Here is a 24,087-nt window from a genome sequence, read left to right as displayed (position 1 = left end):
ATTAAAGTCTCCCTTTTTATTGAAAATTAAACTAAAATCACTGATGTGAGAAGAAAAAAAGAATTGGCTAAACAAGCAATAATTATGTTCATATGCACATGTTAAACATGACTGTTTAGTAGATAATACACCACAGCCTAATACATCAACCCTTCCTATAGTTGACATATCAGCAGTTGTTTTCTGCAGCCCACCTTCATCTTTCTTTGGTCTATAAGGATTTTTAGAACACCCTGCACAGATAAGAGTTGGATGGATGGATACTAATTAATGTATTGTGAAGTAGAATTTGGGAATCAAACTTAAAACTACATCTTTCAGTGGAATGAAAGTGCTAAGCTATACAAAAAATTGACATGAAGAATACTCATTTAAAGGAGAAAATGATACTAGGGCAAGCAAATAACATACAACTTCAAAGGTACTCATGTCCTCCTTACATGCCCTTGTCCAAAGGGAATTAAGAGTCCTTGCTCAGCAATAAAACACAGACACAAGGAATGCTGATTCAGGAAGTAGCAGCTGAGAAGCAAGGACACTCAGGATAATCTTAACAAAACATATTCTAAAATCCCATTCTTAGCGCAAGTAAGCCATTGCATTCACCCCATTATCCTGACTTAACAAGTTCTAAACTCAAATTGTTTGCTACACTAATTAAATATGTATCATAATTTGTCTCAGTCTACAAAGAAGGAGTTTATTCCCTCCCCTCTTTTGGCTTGTCTTTACCTCTAGAACCAATCAATAAACTATTTTTACTTCAGTGAAATTGTGCTGATCTCTGGTTTATATGAACTCAAAAGTTTTCCTACAATTGTCAACACCATGGTTTTCCACTTACAACATACAGCTGTGAAAACTGGAATTTTGGAAAAATTGGAATGATGAGGCTGGATGCAATTATTAAGACTATTTTGGACCACAAGAACGAATAGTTCAATATCGGATAATAGTTCAATATCAATAAATCTGATTGCTATTTGTACTGCACTGCACTGGAAGTGCTAATAACTAACATTTAAAATTTAGTTAATATTTCATCACCAATATCAATATTAATAAAATCCATTAATAATAGTATACGTAAATATTAAATATAAAGGCAAAAGTCATTAGAGAAGATCCTTGTAATGCTTGTAAAAATCAAAGGCAATTGAAAAAGAGGCTTAAAGAAGACAAAGTAGTTAGATGCTGATTATACAAGCATGATCTTTTGACAACTAAAAAGGAATAATTACTGATTAAGACAATTCTCGCAAAATGATATATATTTTGTTACAAACAGTTGTGGCAGAGCCAAATGCAGGATATAGGTTTTCCAGAGATTTCTGCTTTGCCTGCAGAAATCTCTTATACTTGTGGATTCAAGATGAGAAGGCAATCTTGAAGGATTAAAACAGGATGTTTAGATGTACTAACCTCCGCAACTTAACTTCACTGGAATATATTTGAGGTATTGAGCTTTGCTCTTTAGTATCAAGATTGTTTACCATCAGGAAAATAAATTATTATCTACTGGCTAACCATAACAAATTCAAAAAGATTACGAAGTAGGGTATAAAATACTCCAAACCAACATTTAATTAACATTAAACACATTCATTTTACAAGGGTTGAGATTCATATTACAGAATGCAGTATTTAATGTATGCAAAATAAAATTTCTTCTCTGTAATCAAAAATTTACAGGTAAAGAATTGTATTTAAACACAATATTTTACACAATATAGAATTCTGTACAATACATTATTTACAGGAGAGTACCATATAAAACTTACAATTTATACACATGCACATCTTTACACCTCTCTCTCTCTGTCTCTTTGAAGCCATTATGGCATGTAATCAGTTTTAATCAATGAATTTTAATATTGGCAAATTTTTGAAAAAATCAGGTGTTTTGTGGGTGCTGCCTCTTACATATTTCCATGCTGAAATAAAATATTTGTCCTTCAAAATAAGGTTTTATCAGGACAGGAACATGAATCAATTTAACTGGATTATCATTAATTTAAATCTTAATTAAGTTGTTAATTAAAGTATGGGATTCAATTGCAAATTGCACACTCCATTAAAAATACTATTTTTGCAGATAGTTATAATTTAAAAGAGAAATAATATTTTGTTAACTTGTGGCAAATCTGCTTTAAAAGTGAAAGTTTGATATGAAAAACAATGTTGTATTAGTCTGTAAACTAATATAGCATTTTAAGCAGAGGAAACTCGTGTTAATACTGGTGTTTTATTTGTAAAATAGTTCTTCACAAATTCTATACCAATAAACCATATATGAGGATTTGGAAAATATACCGCAAACTTCAAAATTCATATTCACACTTAATGAAAGAGAAAAAAAGGAAAGTATATGCTCAACATTCTAAGTTTTCTCATGATTATTTGAGTCTTGTTTTGTGTTAACACATGCTTCTTTTATTTCTGATCAACAAACTATAGTCAAATTGTTCAACTCAGAACAATGATTCATATGTTAAGAACTGGTTTTGTGTTAACCCAAAGTTTTAATGAAAATAAGGGTTTTGAGTACAACACAGAGGAAGAAGCAGCAATAAAATACCTTGTTCTATGCCAGGGCTGTCAAACTCCCAGCTCACGGGCTGGATGCATCACACGCTGGCCACACCCACGCCCAGTTCAGTGAAGGGGAAAAAAGTCCCAATATGTGACGTGATGTTGCCGTGAGTTTGACACCCCTGTTCTATGCTGTATTTTGCAAATTATCTTCGGCACCTGCAGTGGATAGAAGTCTTAGAAAATTCACAGCAGCCCAGGAAGTTTCTTTTTCTTCTATATTCCAAAATGTGCACTAGAGTTTTACAATTTGTTTGCTATATTTAACAAGTACCAGTTACTAACGTAATTAAAAAAAAAACAGGGTTTTCCCATAAGATCTATGAAAATGAAACATTTAAATTACAGGTAAAAAAGATATGGAACAAATTGCTATTTGGACTTGGAAAGCAAGCACTCTTTTCTCACATGCACACAGGGCAAAGATGTGCATAGATTCCTTCATTTGTAGTAGCTATTAACTGCCAGTTGACATCTTGAATAGCTTCACTAACTGCTTCAATCTTTCTTCAACCTGTGGAGAGAAAACATAAAATCTAAACTTTAAAACTATTTATAGAGTAGGTATTCTTCCCAGAGAATTCATGACTATCTCAAGCCATCGCCCACACCCTGGCTTTATATGGATATGGAACCAGGTAGGTGACTCAGTTATAAGAATTCTGATTATTAAGGCAATTAGAAAAAAATGCTGCCAGACTCAGAAATGTCTACTAGCCTTATCAAAAATTTCTAGGTTTGTATTCCTTACTGGTTCTTGCTTTAGCAGGATTTTATTTTGTTATAAAAGAAAATTGTGATCAAAAACTCCCAAGTTTCTGTAATTCATTCATTCTCCTTGACTGAAGAGTGAGATCTGTTTAAATTAGACCCACAGCATCCAGAGCCACCAGCCATTCAGCCTATTAACTAAGCCATTATTACATAACATAGTCCCACTAAGAGATAAAGCACAACCCAAAATACTGTATATTTCCATTTGTCTTGAAGACTAGAATAAATACTTCTATTTTCTTTCTTTCTTTCCTTTCTCTCTGTCTTTCCTTTCTTTCTCTCTCTTTTTGCAAATAGAAAAAGCTGTTTGTTCAAGGATCTCTTCCCTAATTTACAGAATAAGTTAGCTTAACAGATCTATCTCTGGCAGAGCATTAACTTTTGTTTAAACTGAAGTTGGTAATCCTATTGCTGAAGTAGAGAGGTTGGGCAGTACGCAGAATTTTTGCCTGTGTTTTTCTGGCTAATCTTTGGAGTGGGGTAGAGTTTGTTTTTATTTTTGAAAAGTTTTTCTTTTAGATGAATATGGCATACTCTATTCATTCAGGGAAATACACAAATGGAGAGTGAAACCAACTAAACACAGATTCTTATCCAAATACGTACCTGAGCTGGAGTTTTCTTTAACTGCTCAGCAACAGAAGTGAAAGTTTTTCCTGAAGGTCCTTTTTTCTTACATTCCAATAGGATCGCCCTGTCATCATTTCTATAACAAACATAGAAAGTGAATTTTTAGTCACTGAATACCTACTTATTTGACAATAAACCAATTACTATTATTTTGTCCATGTTAAGGATTTAAAATAAAAACAACAGGTGGGATTCATAGCCAAAGGATAAAAAAAACAAAAAACCCTGATTTTAAAAAGAAAATCTGGTCATTTCACCAGATAATGTATTCTCAGACCACTCAGAACAGTGCATGATGAATGATGTTATGAATTGAATTGAACTGAATTAAATTGAATTAAATTAATAAAGTGGAATTACTGCTTATGAACTCAGGTTCCTTAATTTAAAAGAAAAGGATTAGATATTTGATGGAAAATCAAATTCAGAAATAAGTTTAGTGAAGAGTTAAGACAATGGCCTCTGAGCAGAAACTGGCTGGCAGATTTGAATCTCAGGAATATCTGAGTTAATCATCTACACAATAGAAAAGCTGTAACCAAGAAGAGGAAAAACATTTTCAATCACAATATTTACAAAATACATCTTTACAGATTATCTGTCTTATGCAGCCAGGAGTCACTGTATATGATTTGGATGGCTATATAAATATGCTTTATAAATAAATAAATAATACCTAAGCAATCAATTTTTGCTTCATTATTTCACTAATGTCCCTGTGCCCATTCTGTTTCACTTTCCCTCTTTAGGTATTTTCCATTTACTATCCAACTACATAGGTAAAATATTTCAATTCCTAAAGATAACTTCTTTGCAATCAGGAGAACTGTCAGAGGTTTCTACCACCCGTTTATAGAACAGTAATTTGTAGGATCTGTTTAAGAAAGCAATCACAGATACATGTAATCCTTGATTTACGACCAGTCGCTTAGCAATTGTTCAAAGTTATGATGGACCTCAAAAATGTGACTTATGATCTGATTTTGAAGTTCTGACATCTGCTATCCCTCCACACCAACACCCCGCAGACACCTGATCACATTTTCGGCACTTGTGCTACCAGCCCATGTTGATGGGTGCTTGTGACTGCTATTTATGATGTTTTTGCTGGAAACTGGCATTTACTTCCAATTTCCAGCAAAAACCACTCCAGAGTGAACCATGGGTTCACTTCATAACCATGGTGTTTGCTTCACAATGCCATGACTGCAAAAAAGGTAATAAAAGTAGATCTGGCCACGTGGTGACCCACTTCATGCCCATTACAACTTATGACTGAAACTGTGGGCTCAATTATGGTCGTAAATCAAGGACTATCTCTAACAGCCCACCTTCTGGGAAAGTCATGCATGTTTAAGACTGTTTATTTCCTCATGCATCTAAATTAATTTTGCTGAATCCTTTCTTGGAATGCCTTTGTCTTTTAAGATGTAGAACCAATGGCTGGGACCAAAAGAATCACAAAGTCCTCTGCTCAAAGATCCATGCTTTGGTTTACCTGTTTTTAACTTTTGTTGGACAAAAGGCTTTTTCATTTATTCATTTGGATGGTTTTAAAAAAAACAACAACCCTGCAGCATTCATTTTCATTATGGCTTGATTCAAGAGTGTATTTTGAAGCAGGAACCATAAATGTTGCAAATCCTTTGATAATGACTTGTTTTACCATGCTCAGTTGCTGACATTTCCAGACAAAAACTAGCTATTATAGATACACACAATGCAATATACAAACTAGAGAACCCTATTATTCAGATGAGGGAACAATTTTGTACCATATGCTCAGAGTGGCTTCTAAATTCTGCTCTCTCAGCTTATGCTACAATTTTTATAGCAAGTCATGGAAGACTGCACACTTACTCTACCTCTGCCAGAACAAAGATTAAAGAAGTTGAGCTTGCAGCTAACATTAGTGAGGCACTCATTACTACGAAATGCCATAATGTTTAATGAGATATACAACAAGGCTACATTCTTATGCGGCATTCCAAAATCCTTTAATTAGGAGTAAGCTGCTCTAATGCCCATGATGTGGTATGTTAGAAAAAAAAACATAATCTCAGTCTATTGAACTTTTAATGTATTCAAAACTCTAGTCCATTTTCAGTATTCTTACCTTGTCCAAGAAACAACAACTTCTCCTTTCTTCTTAATGATATTTTTGGCACATAGATTTGATGGTGACATAGATAATGTTGAGGATAATAGATCTTTGTCTCTAGTCTCTGGCTTTGTATTAGAGAAGCTTGAGGCTACAGAAGTTCTCTCTTTAGCGTTTTTGCCATTTTTGCCTGTTTTTTTTAAATCCAATTCATTATTTTCCTTTCTTTGCTTTTTTGCACTAGATGCTTCTTCTGTTTCCTTTTTCCTTTTTTTGCTTTCTTTGCTAAATTTAATTGGACATTTTTGACCATCAATATTAAAGGTAGTATTTTTTTCAAAATTGCCATCTCTTGTAGACATGTCTGGCCAATTTACATTTTCAACTTCAGTCTTTAATATATCAGCTACTTCACTGTGACTATCTGCTTTATGTTTCTCTTGATCTTTACATAAACTTCTCACTCTATAATTTAAAGCAGACTGTTCTATGGGATCTGTTGGATTCAGTTTATTTTCGATAGGAATCACATCAATCAAGCCAATATGTGTATCAAAATGATTCTGAGATGATAGCTGTTCCACAGGGGGATTTACTATTGATCTAACTGGGAAATCTTTTATTTTTGCAGAAGGTACATCTTTTTCTTGGAACACTTTCATGGGGATTGTCTGTGGAAGCTTAAAAACCTCAGGTGCAGCTGCATTTTGATTTATTTTATTTGAGGATTCTTCCAAAGGCACTTTAGATATCCTTAGTTCTTCAGGAAGGTCTTGCAAGTCAGAAGGCTTTTCTGAGGCATCATTAAGCGATGCTTGATTTGAAACAACTAAATGAGGGTTTTGACTTTGGCTTGTATTACAAAATGGCCTCTGAACTTCAAGACTGACGTCACAAGATTGTTCTTGTCTGTTTTTATAAAGCAGGGACTGTATGGTATTAGTAACATCACCAGGGGTATCAGGGTGGAGGTCTTGTTGAAGTTCAAAAAGATCAGGAACTGAAGCAATAGCAAGACAGACAGATGTCTCTTTCAAAGGCTCCAATGAGTGAGAAATCTGCTTTTTCATAATATGCTTATCCATTTTTTCCCCAGAGTTAGTAGCATTTATAATTTCTTTAGATATTTCTATCTCTCCTGAAGGGATACTTCGGGAAGTTAAAGTAGCAAGATTTTCTTCATATATAATTTCATCTTTCCCTTTTTCAGTAACAGAGATTAATGGTTCATCAGGTAGGGCTGTCTGATCAGTGGGTGACATAGATGGTGTAGCACGCCTTATTTTAACAATAAAGTGGTCGTTTGATTTCTCCATTATTACTGCTTGCATTGGAAGGCTTGGACAATATTGAAATCCAGGAGCAGCAGGGATATTTGCCCACGATGAACAGCTTGATTTACTGCTTGAATTATCAGATTCCAAAGCCAAGTGGATGTCTTGTTCAGAAGCATCTTCCTCTTCTAGATGAGCATCTTCACTGAAGTGTGCATTTAGAACATCTTCAGGAACTGATCCCAATACATCAGGTTTCAAGAAACTAAGATGAGCATCTGACTTCAAAGGAGAGGGAATAGTCAACGATACTGCTAGGTCTTCCAAAAGAATAGAAGAAACCAGAGATTTTTGTTTTTCCAGAACACATACCTCACCTTTCTTCAAGGTAGGACTAGTAGGAATTTCAAACATACAGTTTTCATCTAGAATATTTGGATCAATGGGCATTTGCAATCTAGCTAAAAAGGTTGAATCTCTTTCAGGTGAAACTATGGGCCATTTAATACCATCAAGTACTCTCGATTCTACCTGGATATCCCTTGACGTTGTTTCTTCAGTCTCATATTCAGGATTATTTCTACTGTTCTGACCTTCTGGCATTTGCTTTTCTGGTGTTCTGAATTCCCACTGATTCTCATCAATGAAGTCAATGTTCTTCTCTGAAAGGCCAGAGCCCTGTAATAAACTTTTAAACATTTCACCCATTTGAGCATCATTAACTAAATTGAATGTTAGCCCAGACATTTGTTGTTCTGTAAGAGGTCCACAGCTGATATCAGATTTGTGAGGATCTCCAATCATATCCAATCCTTCCTTTTCATATTTTCCAGTTTTCAAAGCAGTATCCTCTGTGGAATTCTTCTTAAAATGTGCAACTTCAGGGAGAGACGGTCTTGTGCTATCTGTATGGGAATGTTTATATTTTGTAACTGTATTTTTGTGGCGAGCTATTTTATTTATTTCCTGGCGATCTGTCTTAAACTGTTGGCTACCTACTACTGGTTTTGGAAGGACATGTTCTTCAGACCTTTTCACTTTAGCATTTAAGCTTGGTTTCTTTGATTTCTGTCTATCAATTTTATTATTGTCAAGGCATTTTGAGCTTCCTTTCTTTCTTTTACGTTTACCATCATCATTCTCAGTTCCCAAACTTATTAAATTGCACAACTTTAGAAGGATTTCTTTTATTTTATCAAATAGATAATCAAGTTGTTCATCCACAAGTTTCCACAATTTTTTCTTCATATCTAATTGTTGTTTCTCGAATAGATACTCTATTGCAGTATTTTTTTTAATCTGACTGAGTTCAGATTCAATAACTTCACAGAGATTTATCTTTATGGCCTCATTTGATTTGCACATTTTAGAGAAGTCAATATATTTTATTAAAGATGTAAAATTCAGAACTGATGAATCTATTATTTTATGAAACTGCTGTATTGGAAACTGTATCTTAAATTTCATATAGTTTTTTCGTACTTGTTTTCTTACAGCTTTCAGCATCTGCATAAACTCATGTAAAGTAGAAGGTTCAGCAGTAATTTGAACTATTTTTTCAAGACAATCAATGCTCACAATTTTATTTTTCTTTATTTCCTTTGAGAATATTATTGTTCCATCTTTAGGCTTTTCTTTACTTTTTTTCCCAGAAGCCAATTTTCCAGAACCCTCATTGGAAGATACAGATTTGACTTTGTAGTTGTATGTATTCTTAGATGTATTAGATCTCTCAGGAGACATTTTTCTTTTCAACTTTTTACTATTTTCAGAATTTTTTTCTATTTTCGGTTCATCATCAGCATCACTTACAATTTCTCCTTCTTCTAATTCATCTGGAGATAAGTTTAGTTGAGACTCTTCTAAGATTTTGTGATCGCTGCAAAGTGGCTTTTGATTTTCTTTGTTGAGTTCACTTGAATGGTTGCTCCCCAAATAATCCACTGCACTATCTGGAGCAAAATCTACAAACAACAAAACAATTAGTAAGTGAAAAGTAACACTCTAAAAAGAAAGTGTCAAAGCAAACTGTTTTATAGTATCATTCAATTACTGTTTATTTCACAACTAAATATTTCCACTTATAATTGCTAATAATTTTGTGTTTTAAATTTTAAAGAGGCAGCTTTCACAATACATGTGCTATGATTAATATAATAGATTATCAAAAATATTCATATACTGTACAAATTCCTACCCAGCAATAAAGCCAAATGTATAACTTTCCTAGACACATTTTCGCTTCGCTGCATCTATTTTACAGAATTGTTAGGATGACAAACTTCAAGGGTGATTACAGATGCATTCTGAGTTTTTTGGAAGAAGAGCTGGGTGAAAATAAATTAAACTTTGGAATTGAAAAATATTGCTTTCAGGAAGTTACTTCACACCAAATATTAGAAATGCAACATAGGCTACAGGGATTTTAAGGATCACTGTCCTAGGAACCAACTCCAGACAAGTTTGAAGTTGCACTCCACATTTTAGGCTTCTGAGATAAAAAAAACTGAAACTAGCATCTCCCCACAAAACCTCAATGGAAAATGTTGCATAAACTGAGTAATTTATTATCAAGGTGATTGAACAGACATTAAAGGTAATGTGACTTTCCCCCACTTCAGCTAAACTGCTTTTTTATAAGAGGCATCAATAAACAAACCTTTGTAATTAGCTTTTGAAGAGTTAAAAATAAAGCCATGTTTCTAATGTCAGTGTACAATATATATATATTTTAGTATGAGAATGATTGATAATTATTCTAATTTCCTGACCAAGCTTTTGAAAAATTGGAAACCGGATTATTTATCCTTGTGATGACTTTCTTTTACGTGCCTCACAGCTTAATACAAATATGTTAGTTATTTCACACTTGGATCACCAAAATAGATTTTGAACAAATCCTAATAAATTAGTATTGCAAATCAGAGTAAAACTATAATCTATTGGAGGCTTGACCAAATTATATTATGCAGATCTGGGATAAACTGTGATTTGACTGGATGAGGAATTATTATATTAAGCAGTGGGGAAGAAAGGAAGTACAATACTCAAACTCATGGCTCATGTCCAAACTTCCAACCAGCAGGAAGTAAAGAGAAGGAACAATGAGTTTGCTACCACTGTATCTTGTAATCTACTATGAACTTTTTTGGTTTTGGCATAAAGGTATTTCCTCCAAAGGCATACAATCTAGCCAGAAAAGGACAACATTTTTGTAAAGTACAACAAAAATATAATAAATATACCTGTATTATAATTTGTCACTTTGTAAGAGGTTTCCATTCTGAAGATTTTACCTAATGGTCGTATCGGACTGTTAAGAGGGCTGATTGCTTTTGGGATGTACCTCATGTGATTTAGATCAATGCTCAGTATTGAGTTATCATCATCAACTGAAACTGGATTTGAGTCTCTCGTCTGAGACGCAGCATTTAATCCTTTATTGCATAATGATTCCATTTGGCTTCCATGCTTGGGAGAGCTTGGATTCAAATCTTCAGCTTTGGGGTCTGTTACTGAACTATTTACACACAGTATTTTATCATCTTCTGTACTAGTCTTGGGAAGAGGTAGGCTTTCATTTTCAGAGTATTCCAAGATCTTTTTATCTGCACAATTACTGGATTCTTCTTTTGCCATGGAGGAGTCTGAATCAGTCCCATTAACTTCATCTATTACTCTAAATGTATCAGAATCTATAGAACTCCCAGTCTCCAGGTCATGGGAAGAATTTAACAGCGTCTCTGGATCCATGGGATTTGCTGGGCTAGGTGCCACACGCACTTCCTCAGAATCTTGCATCTCAGTCTCAGTCAGCGGAAGGAGTTTCTCATTACCAACAATTTCATGCAGTAGTGTCACATTTTGTGGAAATACTTTACATGGCTTACTATCCAAAATTTCTGCTGGAGTCTCATTCTGCTGATTTGCTTTGATCTCAGAAACAGATGTCGTTTTTTCTGATTTAGTTTGAAGGGGACCATTATGGATAGGTCCCAATGGCATTTTCACTTTGCTAGTGGTATTAATTGGTTCATTTGGGACTAACATTATTTCCTGACTTGGAACTTCCATCTCACCTTCATTAGTAGTCTCTGCTACTATTTTGGATTTGTCTGTTTGTTTCTTAGCGGGAGAGAGAGTTAAATTCAGCTTCTGCATGAAGCTCAATTTTAAGTCTTTGCTTTTTGATTGCTCTTCATCCCTTTCCACTTTAATGGGCACAGGCTCGTCCACAGCCTCAACTATCATGGCAATTTCTTTTGGTGGAAAAGGTTTCATTTTCTCTCTTTTTGCACTGTCTTTTAGTTTAATGTTTTCCTTTACTGCCTTTGGGGGGGTTTCTTTTGAATTACGTCTTTCAGTTTGAGAATGTCTGCTTTCTCTAGATTTGTCTCTTCCACTTTTCCTTTTTGCTTCTGTTCGATATTTGTCCAATTTGGAATGGGTGCGTTCAGGTTCACATTTTCTGCTATCTTTGTTTGAGTTACTAAGTTTTCGCTCTCTATTAGAACTGTGTGGCAGTGATGATTTCCCTCCTTGGAGCCCAGGATCATCTGTTCCTTTAGTTTTCCTACAATCATGATGTTTTATCTTGTCTTCTAGGTAACTTTTACTTAATTCTTTAGGATTTCTGACAAGTGTATTATTTTCAGGGGCATTAGTAGCTTTACCAGCTCTTTGTTGTTCTACATATTTATCAGGTTGTCTGTTTTTTTGTCTATTACTGCTTTTCTCTTTGTTTTCTTTTTTAAAGTCCTTCTGGTTTATGATTTGTAATTTTTCAAGCCTATCTTCATTAATGTGTTCAGTTTTAAGCATTAATTTATCCTTAGGAACTGATTGTTTTTCCTTAGTAGAAGAGATATTATCAATTTTGTTTCCTGCACACCAACTGCTTTTGATCTTTAAATCCTTTCTATCTTTCCACTCTCCATTTCTGACTAGTTTTTCTGGGTTAACTTGTGACTTTCCAGGAGAATCCAATATACAATCTACAACACTTCCAACGTTACTCTGTGTTTTTGTTTTGTGTCTGCAATCATTATCCTTACTATAATGTTCGTTGTTTTTTATCTCCCTTTTCTCCTTTTCTTTATCACAGGAGCTATCAAGTTTTGACAGCTTTGTTGGAACGCCGTCTTTGTGAAGCTGCTCAGGATAAGATTGAGATATGTAAGAAGTATCTTTTTTTTCCAAATGAACTTTCTTATTTCCTGTATCCCAAGATGGATTATTATGAGATACATCTCTGGGCATGTCCTGTTTATTTTTAGGATCTGTTTTTGGATTATTTTCTGGGAAGAAATCACTGGATTTATTTTTTTGTTTTGATCCTTCAACATTCCTTGTATATATTTTACTGTAGATATTGTGATGAACTGGAGCTTCTGTTAACCTGTCAATAAAAACTCTATTTTAATATGCTACATTATACAATAACTATCCAAAATTTGAGTACAATAGAAGATTAGACTGACAAAAAGCAATGTACTCTCAAGCACAATCAATAAAAATATGAAATGTTTATAAATAGAATTCTTTTAAAATGAATATTTTCATTTTGATATTACTGAGATCATTATATCAATGATATTGATATACTTTTGATATAGAATAATTTAATTTTGATTTCATTTTGTAACCATTAAGAAGACCAGGTTATTACCAGTTATTACCCAAATCTGAATCATCAAGAATGCTGAACCACGTAGTATGTAAACATGTAGGCCAATACATGTATCTCATTAACTCTTCCTTCCATGCAACTGGAGACACAAACCAAGGGACTGCATTATGTTCACAATTGGGATTTTGATTAAATACCTAGGGACATGTGTAGTAAACATAAAGCTAGGAAAGTAATCAATTATTTGATGAATTAAGGAGCCATGGTGGTGCAATGGTTAGAATGCAGTATTGCAGGCTAAGTCTGCTGACTGCCAGGAGTTCGATCCTCATCGGCTTCCATCCTTCCAAGGTTGGTAAAATGAGGACCCAGATTGTTGGGGGCAATATGCTGACATTGTAAACCTTTTAAAAAGAGCTGTAAAGCACTGTGAAGTGGTATATAAGTCTAAGTGCTATTGCTAATTGTTGCAAATAAACACTCCCAAAAAATTCTCGATATTTTAAATAATGATGAATGAAACCCAAACCTAATTATATATTTAAAGCAGAAATGAAGAAATAAAAACCTGATGCTAGTTACGATTAGGTTATCTTAGTAAGTAGCAGCAATTAACCTTGTTTGACTTTGGAAATTAAGAACAGAGCCTGCTTAATACTTGGATGAAGGATCTTCAAGGAGTATGAGAATTACAAGCTAAGATGGGAAGCAATAAAAAAAAAAAAGAAATGCCAAGAAGTAACAGAAAACTGCTGCACTGCTGACAAGACTGTAACAGTATGCCACTAGAAGTCACGTTATACTTTTACAATTAATTTATTTCAATGGGTTTTCTCTGCATAAAATTAAGTTTGATTTTTATCCTGGAAAATTATCTCATCAAATATAAATACATAAATGCTAATAGCATACATTTGTCTTTAAGATAATGAACTTTCATCTGGAATTGGAAATATTTGCATAGAAAGAACACTTCTATTTTAAGTTAAGGTTTCCTTTCTTTCTTTACTTTTTTCATCATTAAAATCTTTCAAAAACAATGTGTAGGTTAACTTTCAGTACCTTCGCTGCAGATTACTGATTTCTTCATCCTTGCGGTTAATTTCCACTCTAGCTGTTTTGATAAGTGCTGAAATATTTTTTTTAAGGGACAGATTTTCACTTTGTAGAAGAGAGTTCTAAGTCAGAAAGAACACATAGACATTTAACATATTATAAACAAGGAATTGAATATATGAACAAAAACATAATAAAGTTTAAAAAATAAAAAATTTATTACATTTTCGGTTGTAATAAGCTAAAAAAAAATGTTATATTCAAAACGTATTTAATGTAATGTTTTGTAGTTAAGTTCATAAAGGATTGCATATTTAGCCATTAATTTTACTGATACTTTCCTGAAAATAAATATCACTGACCAGAGTATGTTAACATGTATAGGATTAGGTTAGTTTTCAAGGGTAACTGCTTTATAATAACTATTACATTATTACTACTATTTTCAAAAATACAACCACTTTTATGCAATAATCTCTTCCCATTTGCACTTTCTGCTACCTGTATGTATATCTTGGATCCTAATATTTATTGTTGTATCACCTGTTCTTGGATTTCCTGAAGCTTCTTCGTCAACTCTTGAAGTTGTTGCTTACATTTCTCATGTTCAGCCTGCAACTGTCAAGACAAAGATTTCCTCATTTATATTAAAACACATACTTTGGATACAGCAAATAGCTTTACTAAATCAAATATTTTCTGAGTTATAAGGAAGTATTTTCATCCCCTACTAAACACATATTAAGTATATATCACATTCATTTTAACTGCAACATGGACAAATGGAACTATCTGTAAAGCAAAAGAAATCAAATTCCAGTTACAATGGTTAATTATATTTCAGTTTTTGATAACATTAAATTACATTAATGAATTACAAATCAAGCTCCTTCTCCTTAGAATCCAAACTGCAACTTCCCTTTAATTGCATAAAGTAATTTTTAAAATCAGAAAATTTTGAAATTTGAAAATTTGAATTTCAAATTTCAAATTTGAAATTGAAACTTTCAATTACTGTATACCTATTAGTATAAGTACAAATATAACTAAATGTTAGCTATTACAGTTATCTAACTGCAATTTATTTCCTTGATGTGTTATCAATGTAAAGTACATACTTCATTGAAAGTGGCTTCCTTGGCTGTTTCTTCTTCAATCAGGATTTCATCAAATAAGTTTAAACTACTTTTGATCGGCACTTTTGAAGCACAATTGCCTAAAGCAAGACAGATGAAAAGTAGATTTTTTTTTTTAAAAAAGAATCCTTTGTTTGCTTTGAAAGAATACTACCAGACTTTATTAAGATGGTAGCAATGTTTAACCAGTGCACTCTGGAAATCATTTGAGAAGCTTCACATCTTCAACCATATGGCTCTACGCATTTGTTCAGTCCCAACCCTACATTGCAACCTCAACAAAATGAACTCCTATATCATCCACAACACCCCAAATGTTGTAGTTGTTCCATGAAACCCTCAGGAATATAAAGGACAGTGATACATCTTCATCGCTGACACTGCGTAGTATCATAATACTTAACAGAGAGTTATTACCTCTATTCAGTTTAATAAATTATTCTCTTCGTATTTTCTAGGTATAGTTTAGTTTTCATATAATTCCTCCTGTTTTATAGTTTTGTATGCAGAGCAAAGACCATATAAAGAGACTCATTCAATTAATTAAACTGGTGTTGAATGTTTCCTCAGTTTCAAATGGGATTCATTGTGTGGAGACAAAAGAAGCACTGCAAGCAAGCAAGCAAGCACACAAAATACCCACATCTCCAAAACCTACTTTGCACATGAAACTAGATGGCATAGTTTCGGAATCCTAGCTTTAACCAAATAACATTATTTATATTTTATTTACTCTGTGTTACATATGAAAGCCAAATCTTATAAATATTAATATATGCAATATATACACACCTTTGGATGGCAAACCACTTCTAATGCACTGAATTATGGTCAGATTTAAGTTCAAATCTCTATTGAAATACTTATTTACTTAATAAAATTTGTATTCTGCTTAGGTGCAATATTCTTAAATGTCTTACTATCAGTACAGTAAAAAAATTATAGGTATATCAAATAATAAGAAAAATGATTTTTACAAAAACTTTTTAAAACTTTTTAACAAGAACATAACAAAACAGTTTGAATACAACATAGGATATTTGTTCTCCAAGTGCTTTGTGGAAGGTGTGTGTTTTAAATGCCATTCTGAGTATTAATAAGAAAATAGCAATCATTACTTCAGGCAGGAGAATAATAACAGAAATGTCTATGCCCCCAATTTACCCATTTCCTAAAGAGTAGGAGTTTTCAACATATCCTGTCAGCTGATTCCTTCTGTATGTAGACAATCTCAAAGGCAACCAGGAGTCAAACTTTATAAGGCTTTATAAGTGATAAGCACTTTGATTACAACTGGAAAGAGACCAGTAGCCAATTTAGCTCTATAGCAAAGGTATTACAATGACTGCATTAACAGGCATTTCATACCTTTTTGAACATTAATTTTTGAATGGTCTTCAGGGAAAGCTCCATACAGAGCAAACTGCAGTCCAACCCAAGGTGGTCCAATGACATTGCCACATTAGCTAAATTGGCCTAAACTCATCTATTAATGGGTTATACCAATAATTTAACAAAAGAAGAGGCTCCAGGAGAACCCCGACTTCTTTGAAGGAGCAATCCCATCTGGGGTTAGATGAAATTGTTCTGGGAATGGAAAGTTTCTGAATCAATAGTCACTGTCTTGCTGGTTTTAAATCTTAGCCTTTTCCTCCCCATTTGGACCAGGTCACGTTCCCACTGTATCTCCTATTCAGCCCTAGGTGGCAATATGTAACAGGTTATTAACAGCATTTTGAAACTTCAACATATATTTTAAACCCACTAGGGTTTAAAACTTGTTAGATGAAAGCTAAAACTATTTTTATTGAGATGTGCTGTATTTCTTGCTTCTTTTTATAGTTGAATAAATTGCCAGTGACTGATCTCCGCTTAGGCAGCATCTAACTCTAAGTGAATATGTACGATTTTATCTAAAGAATACGTATCAAATTATCACAATGATCTATTAAGAATTTTTCCACTTTAAGATTCCACCAAAGATTCTGATCACTTTAAATAGTACAACTGCATGACATTTCATGGATGCAGTATGAGAAATTTAACAATGTTCTACTGATCTTACTGTCATGGTACATAGCCTAATCTGTGCTCATATACATATTTTATAATATTTGCACTTTGTTTTTCACTACCATCTTGCCTCTTTGTTTCATGTTCTGGAGCTTATCACTAAAGCAAAGAGACCCTCAGGAGTAATAACAGGATGAGGTAATCCTATGTACTGCTTTTACTGCATCTGTATATCAGAGGCCTGATAAAACTGCTGGATAAATCACTCGGAAATTCCCCAAGCTCCTTCTGGAAATCAAACAGATTCATAAAACATGTACGGTAGACTATTTAAGTCTCTCCCTAACACAGAAGTTGGTGGTGCCATGAATCTCACGGTTATCCAAAAGTAATATGTTAGTACAAGGACCTGCAAGTAATGTTTCCCTCACCAGATCACATTTGACATACACTTAAATACCAGATTCACTATGTTGCCCATCCACCTCCATTCCATGAGCAGGACCTATGATTTGGCAGAAATTCAAAGTTGTCTTGACAGGAATGAATTCTGAGCTAAGACATACCCAAGAAAGGTTGAAATTCCCTAGCAATAACAGCCTGGAGAAGTCAACTATTAAATTAGATATCAAGCTTATGAAACCTTGTTTCACCAGGTTTTCACCATTTTTACTAAGCTTGTCTGGGGTGTGGGGAGAGAAAATATCTGTATCATCCAATTCAAGTGAATAAAATAAAAAAAGAAAATTCATAGCAAGGCAAATAACATACTAGAAACAACTGGAGTGCTGTCTAAGTCATCATAAATATCCACAGAACTCTCGTCGCCATCTCCTTCTTCATGAGAAACTGCAAATAGAAAGAACATCCCTCAAAAGATGTTAGCTGTTCATGTATTACAATAACTGTAATATACAAGAGATAAAGGTTGTTTTACAAATAATAAATTTACAATACAATAAAGAAAACATTTTATCCAACCTATCATTAATTTGGAGAGGTGTTTTTGTAAGTATAATTTTACTGATGTTTTGATTGTTACTGTGAATCACTATGATTTGTTTGATCAGAAGAGGGTCATAAATATGATTAATAATTAAATTCCTGATCAGTTCAATTCACTTATTGGCACCAATTTAAAAGGGAATATAAGAGACATAAGAAAAAGAAGCTCTTTATTGCTGGCTCCTGAGTACAAGTATGAATTCTGAAAAGCACCATTTGACTAGCATCTCTGTTCAAATAGCATCTTTAGCAGCTTGATTTTATAAAATAAAATGTACATTAATATAGTTCTCAACTTATAATGGTTGCTTATCAAACTATTCGAAGTTATGATGGACTTCTCAAAAGCTGCTTACGAATCAGTTCAAGGTTCCAAATCCACCCCATCATATGAGAGCATTTTTGGTCTTGGCAACTGGCTCATATTTACAATCATTTGCAGTGGCCTAGTCATGTCGCAATTTATTTTTTTCCCAGAAGCCAGTGGTTACTTCTGATTTCGGGGGGGGGAGGAGTCCAATAGCAAACAATGGGTTGGCTTAATGATTGTTGCATTTGCTTAGCAACCAATGCAAAAAATGCCATAAAATAGGGTCTGATCAAGTAATGATCTGCTTCACCACTGTTATAACCATTATTGTAGGGTTCAATTCCAGTGGTAACTAAAGGATTATCTACAAGTGGTCAAATATTATTATGACATAAATGATGTCAATATTAAGTATGTAATATAACACCACATTTCAGAAATTTTAATGCCTGGCTTCTATCCATTTAACTGACAGTTATAATAGCTAATTTCTATCAGCTAGGAGAATTGCCGGAACAATATCAATCATTATTTATATCATTATAATCAAGAGGAAGTCATATGCTCATCAGCACAATTTTGCTTTTGAATAAAAATGTTTTTAAAATAACATATTGTAGAACTTATCATCAAACTCCTTTTTCTTGGCCTCCTTCAAAGGTGCATGAAGGGAAGTTATGATTGGAAGGAATAGCTCCTGACACAGACATACACAATCTATCTACCTAAATATACCTTTTTGAAACATGTTATATGACTTTTTCCACCACTATCTATTTCCTAGATAATACCATAGTTAGAGCATTTTTCTAATGTTCCCAAAAAGTAAATTAATCAGATTTACTTACTGCCATGTAGATTAGAAAGTGTCATTCCATCCTCATCCTCCTCTGTTCCCATTATAATCGCTTCCTAAGTATACCCCATCTATGTATGATAGAAAAAAAATTAGGCCATCAGTCTAAACAAGATAAACATTTGATATCAGACATAGACAATCTGGCCCCGCATGAAAGAGAATATCTTTACACAGACACATAATTCCATCCCACTCTTTAAATAACAGCTGTGCGAGAGGAGGACTTTCATCTCCTTTCCATGAATCTTGATTTTTCAGAAAATAATGCCACTTGGCAACATCAAGCTGCTTAATATTTTTTCCCATATTTAGAAAGGAAGAACAATTTGCTAGCAATTCAACCATTAGAGAATTATAGAATAAAAACTTGCTTTGGCCATCATATCTAAGCCTGGAAACCAAAAAATGAACTTGAAGCAAAAAAGAGCCTTGGACTAAAGCACTATTAAGTAACACCAGCTGCCTGCAATTACTGCAAGTTCAAATCTCACCAGGCTCAAGGTTGACTCAGCCTTCCATCCTTTCAAGGTAGGTAAAATGAGGACCCGGTTTGTGGGGGCAACAAGCTGACTTTGTATAAAAAAAGAACACCGCTTGTGGGGGGGAGCGAAAGCCCTACTAAGCAGGTATATACAAAAGTATGAAGGCTATTGCTTAATGCATTGTAAGCCGCCCTGAGTCTCCGGAAAAGGGCGGCATATAAATCGAACCAATAAATAAATAAATAACTATCCCCAACAGATGGCTATTTAAGATGAAAGAGAGCAAACTACTTCCTGGGCAATTGGTTCCACGACTGGCACCATATCTACTTTTCCCATCATGAAGTTTTCCTTAACTGAACTGGAATCTGACTTATCATTTGGAACCATTATTCTATGGTTAATAGAGAATATGTCATGTCATAGCATTTTCTGTGTGACTCAAATTTGATGTGTGCTATAATTTTCTGTAGATATCCTTTCTCAAAACCAAACAGCCCGATTTTTTCAATCTCTCCTCAGATTTAGTTTCCCTCAGTTATATTTGTTTCCCTCAGTTATATTTGTTTCCCTCAGTTATATTTGTTTTCTATCCCTGCATCTGTTCTAGTTATCTGAATTTTTTCTTTGATATGACACCCAGAATGGAGCACAGCACTCAAGAAACAGAGGGAATCAATCACTTCCTGTGATTCAGAAACTGTTTTTCTACTGATGTTGCCTTAAACTTCCACTTTTCCTTTTTTGACAGCAATGTCGCACTATTGGCTTATATTCATCATATGATTAGGGGCTACACGTAACCTGGCAACTGTCCATCCTTTCATATGAAAGGCAACTACAGAAGCTCACTAGTTTGACTTTGCGCTAGTGACTGTCTCTTAGCTGAACCTACTTCTCACAGGATTGCTATAGGGAAAAAAAGGAAGAACATAGTATTATGTATGTTATGCTGAACTCCTGAACGAAAGATGGGACATAAATCTAATAACTACGTAAATGTTTTTTTTTAAAAATCAGATGCTTTTATCAAAGTTTTTCAATTGTAGTGTTGGACTAGGAGCATTAAGACCCAGGTTCTAATCCACCATTAGTCCCAGGAACTCATTGGGTAACTTTGGTCTCTTTCAACCCATCCCATGTTGGTGTTAAAAAATAGAAGCAAGCACTGTGTAGCTTTGAGCTCCTGAATGAAAAATGTACAGTAATAGAAATCTAATAATGCAAATAACATTAGCTAGATAAGTAAATAGACTCTGATACATCAATGTAAGGGGTGGGGGGGAAACCAGTCATAATAAGACCATCAAAATGCTGTTATTTTCTGCTTGAAAGAACAAATCATAACAAAGGTGTTCTCACCACCAAAATCCTTTCTAATATCCACCCACGCTTAATTTGCCAGAGATGCCAAAAAAAGCTGTAGTTTGACAGCTGTAAAGTGTCTCCCCCCCCCATTAAATGGCACTGCACTCTGTACATGTTCTTTGTGAACCTAGAACTAGGTTTGCCTATTGAGAGTCTCAGTCATCCAGATCATGTTTATTATCCCAAAAGTGTTTTTTTTTTCCCCCTTTCAAAAGGCAACTGTTTTTCCTTGAAGATGTTTCGGCTTCTCATCCAAGACGCTTCTTCTGTTCTGAACTGAGCGGAACCGAAGAAGCTTTTCTTGGATGAGAAGCGAAACGTCTTCAAGGAAAAACAAAACTCCAGTTGCCTTTTTTTTGGGGGGGTGGGAGGAAAAAAGGCACTTTTGGGACTAGGATTAGATTTGAAAAAAATAATAATAATAAATAAACCGCACCAGAAACAGAATGAAGCGGAACGGAGCCTTTAAAGAGGCTGGTTGTTTCTGGAAGCGAAGCAGAGGCAGCTATATTGTCAAATGGTTCCCCCCCGAGCTAATATGAAAAGCAAAAGAAGGGGAAACGGAGAAGATGGATGGGCCCGACCCGATTTGCCCTAGTGCCGGTTTCCTCACGGACCGTGAAGGTTTGTTTACGCCGCGCAAAGAGGATTCCCGCGTTCAAGTCTGAGGAAGGCTAAACCCCATTTTGTCACTTCAGAAATCCCCCCCCTCCTTCCTCGGCCAGGCCCAAGGTTGAGAGGACGGGCCAAGCGGGGCGAAGCGTTGGTGTGGGACTGGCACGTCCGCCTTGCGCAAGCTGGGTGCCCTCCGGATGCCGGCAGTAGCCTGGCTGGAATGACGGGTGTTCCGAGGCCAGAGCACATCTGGCAGGCAAGCAGGTTGGGGGAAGGCGAAAGCGGATGCTCCCGAGCAGAGATAGGAAGGTTCAGAAGAAGCCCCGCTACGGCTCCCCCAACGACCCCGCCATCGAGCCTCTATCCCCTCTCACGAACCGGAGTGAAGCGGCGAGTCCTGCCGTTCCTTTCCGAGGCTCAACGGGCGTGGCGGAGACGACCTCCCGCCGCCACCACCCTCAAACCCGGCGGGACTTCATCCTCTCGCCTTTCTCTCAAGATTTCTCCCCCATTCCCCACTTGCAACAGGCCAAACCGGCGGGGAAAGTAGGCGGGGCCCTGAAAGCGTAACCAATCACTTAAGACGCTGGAGCACGTACTCTGGCGTGACGTCACTAGGCCCCACCCCCGCCAGGAAAAGATTTGGCGCCAAAAAATGCGTCAGGATGGTCTTAAACCCGCCTTGTATATGTTTGGGCTGGATAGTATTGTTGAAACGAGCCGTGAAAATTGTACGGGGGTTTTTTTCCTACGGGATTGTTTTTAAAAAGCCTGCACTGTTCGCTTATTTTATTTTTTGCTAATAGGAAGAGATTAGCTTTTGTGAGGGCAATCTAAAAGTCAAAGGCGGGAGAAATCGCAGCGTTTTGTAATGAACAGGTTTATTTATTTATTTATTTATTTATTTATTTATTAGTTCGATTTATATGCCGCCCTTCTCCGGAGACTCAGGGCGGCTTACAATGCTTTTAAGCAATAGCCTTCATACTTTTGTATATATCTGCTTAGTAGGGCTTTTTGGCCCCCCCTAAGCGGTGTTTTTTTATACAAAGTCAGCTTTTTGCCCCCACAATCTGGGTCCTCATTTTACCTACCTCGAAAGGATGGAAGGCTGAGTCAACCTTGAGCCTGGTGAGATTTGAACTTGCGGTAATTGCAGGCAGCTGGTGCTATTTAACAGCACTTTAGTCTGCTGCACCACCAAGGCTCAGATAATATTGTCCTCATGATCTTGGCTGATTTTAAAAAGCTAGAGAGAATCTGGCTTGGTTAGTGCTTGGATTGGAGTCCATCAAGAAATGTCAGGGTTATCGGTTAGACTAAAAATGAAGGATTTTTTTTTTAATCTCAGATGAAGACAACAATCACATATATGTGAGCACCAAAGCCACTGAATTATAACAAAACTTCAAAAGCACCAGTTATATAATTGTAGGAAGGAAAATTCATCTGGTTCAGTTCCAAGCTGGGAGAAAGACCCTGGAAATAACATGGAGGCCAGGAATGGTTACCTTTACTACCGGTTTGCAATGGCGCCACGTACGTGCACGCTCTTCTGCGCAAGCGTCATTTTGGTGATGTCAGGATCGGTGGGTGGATCCTCCCGCTGGTTTTACTACCGGTTCTATAGAACTTGTGCGAACTGGGGGCAACCCACCACTGATAGAGGCTGATTGGAAAGAAAGATTCGGTTTATTGGTTAACAGAACCAACACACACACAGTGCAGTTCTGGGACAGCTGACAAAATGGAGTTGAGAGTAGAGTGGGTTTTTATACCTTTTTGATTTCTATGGGGTCATGTAGGGGTCATTGCTGGCTCTTTAGGCAAAAGGGGAAATTCAAAATGTGTTTGAGTTAATTTTGTCTTGCCTAATTGCTTATCTGGAGTTTCTATCTGACCCAGTCTTTCTGAAATTGCATTTCTAAAAACTGGTCTCAATTTCTGCTTGGGGCAGGCAGACTAGTGCTGGTTTCTGCCTCCCTTAAGATTTTTCCCCCCATTTCTTCTTTAGGGGAAATATTCTATCATGCCTTTTTAATATTTCCCAACATATTTCATTCTCTAGGAGGGTGAGTGGGTGCTGACTTTCTACATATCACAGTATTTCTGAGTATTGCTTGTATTGTATAGAACAATATAACCACTTCGGAAATCAATCCATTGTATACTCTGGACTGTTATAACAGAATAACAGTTGGAAGGGACTTTGGAGGTCTTCGTGTCCAACCCACTGCTCAAGC

The 24,087-nt window shown here is 35.4% G+C and overlaps 1 protein-coding gene across 1 annotated transcript; it reads right to left on the bottom strand.

The window, feature by feature from the left end:
* Positions 1 to 1,554: 1,554 nt before the first annotated feature.
* CASP8AP2 (caspase 8 associated protein 2) lies at positions 1,555 to 22,412 on the bottom strand. Its single transcript, XM_034408985.2, has 10 exons — positions 22,223 to 22,412; positions 19,369 to 19,447; positions 17,977 to 18,054; positions 15,175 to 15,272; positions 14,600 to 14,674; positions 14,063 to 14,178; positions 10,617 to 12,769; positions 6,113 to 9,335; positions 3,973 to 4,072; positions 1,555 to 3,106 (listed from the first exon to the last, which is right to left on the bottom strand). Exons 2-10 carry the CDS (start codon positions 19,418 to 19,420, stop codon positions 3,050 to 3,052), a joined length of 5,952 nt encoding a protein of 1,983 aa, XP_034264876.2. The 5' UTR covers positions 19,421 to 19,447; positions 22,223 to 22,412; the 3' UTR covers positions 1,555 to 3,049.
* Between the last annotated feature and the right edge of the window lie 1,675 nt (positions 22,413 to 24,087).

The sequence above is a fragment of the Pantherophis guttatus genome, chromosome 1 (genome assembly GCF_059756535.1).
Source record: "Pantherophis guttatus breed Tessera chromosome 1, ASM5975653v1, whole genome shotgun sequence".
Lineage (NCBI taxonomy): Eukaryota > Metazoa > Chordata > Lepidosauria > Squamata > Colubridae > Pantherophis > Pantherophis guttatus.
This window is presented reverse-complemented; position numbering and strand designations above follow the sequence as displayed.

Bases quoted from the DNA above. Each gene is read 5' to 3' on its own strand.
- CASP8AP2 (XM_034408985.2), bottom strand. From the start codon at position 19,420: ATGGGAACAGAGGAGGATGAGGATGGAATGACACTTTCTAATCTACAT. The intron at 15,273-17,976 runs GTATGTTATTTG...GTCTTGCTTTAG, and splicing joins CAGCACTCCAGTTGTTTCTA to GCAATTGTGCTTCAAAAGTG. The intron at 12,770-14,062 runs GTACTGAAAGTT...TTTTATTGACAG, and splicing joins ATCAGTAATCTGCAGCGAAG to GTTAACAGAAGCTCCAGTTC.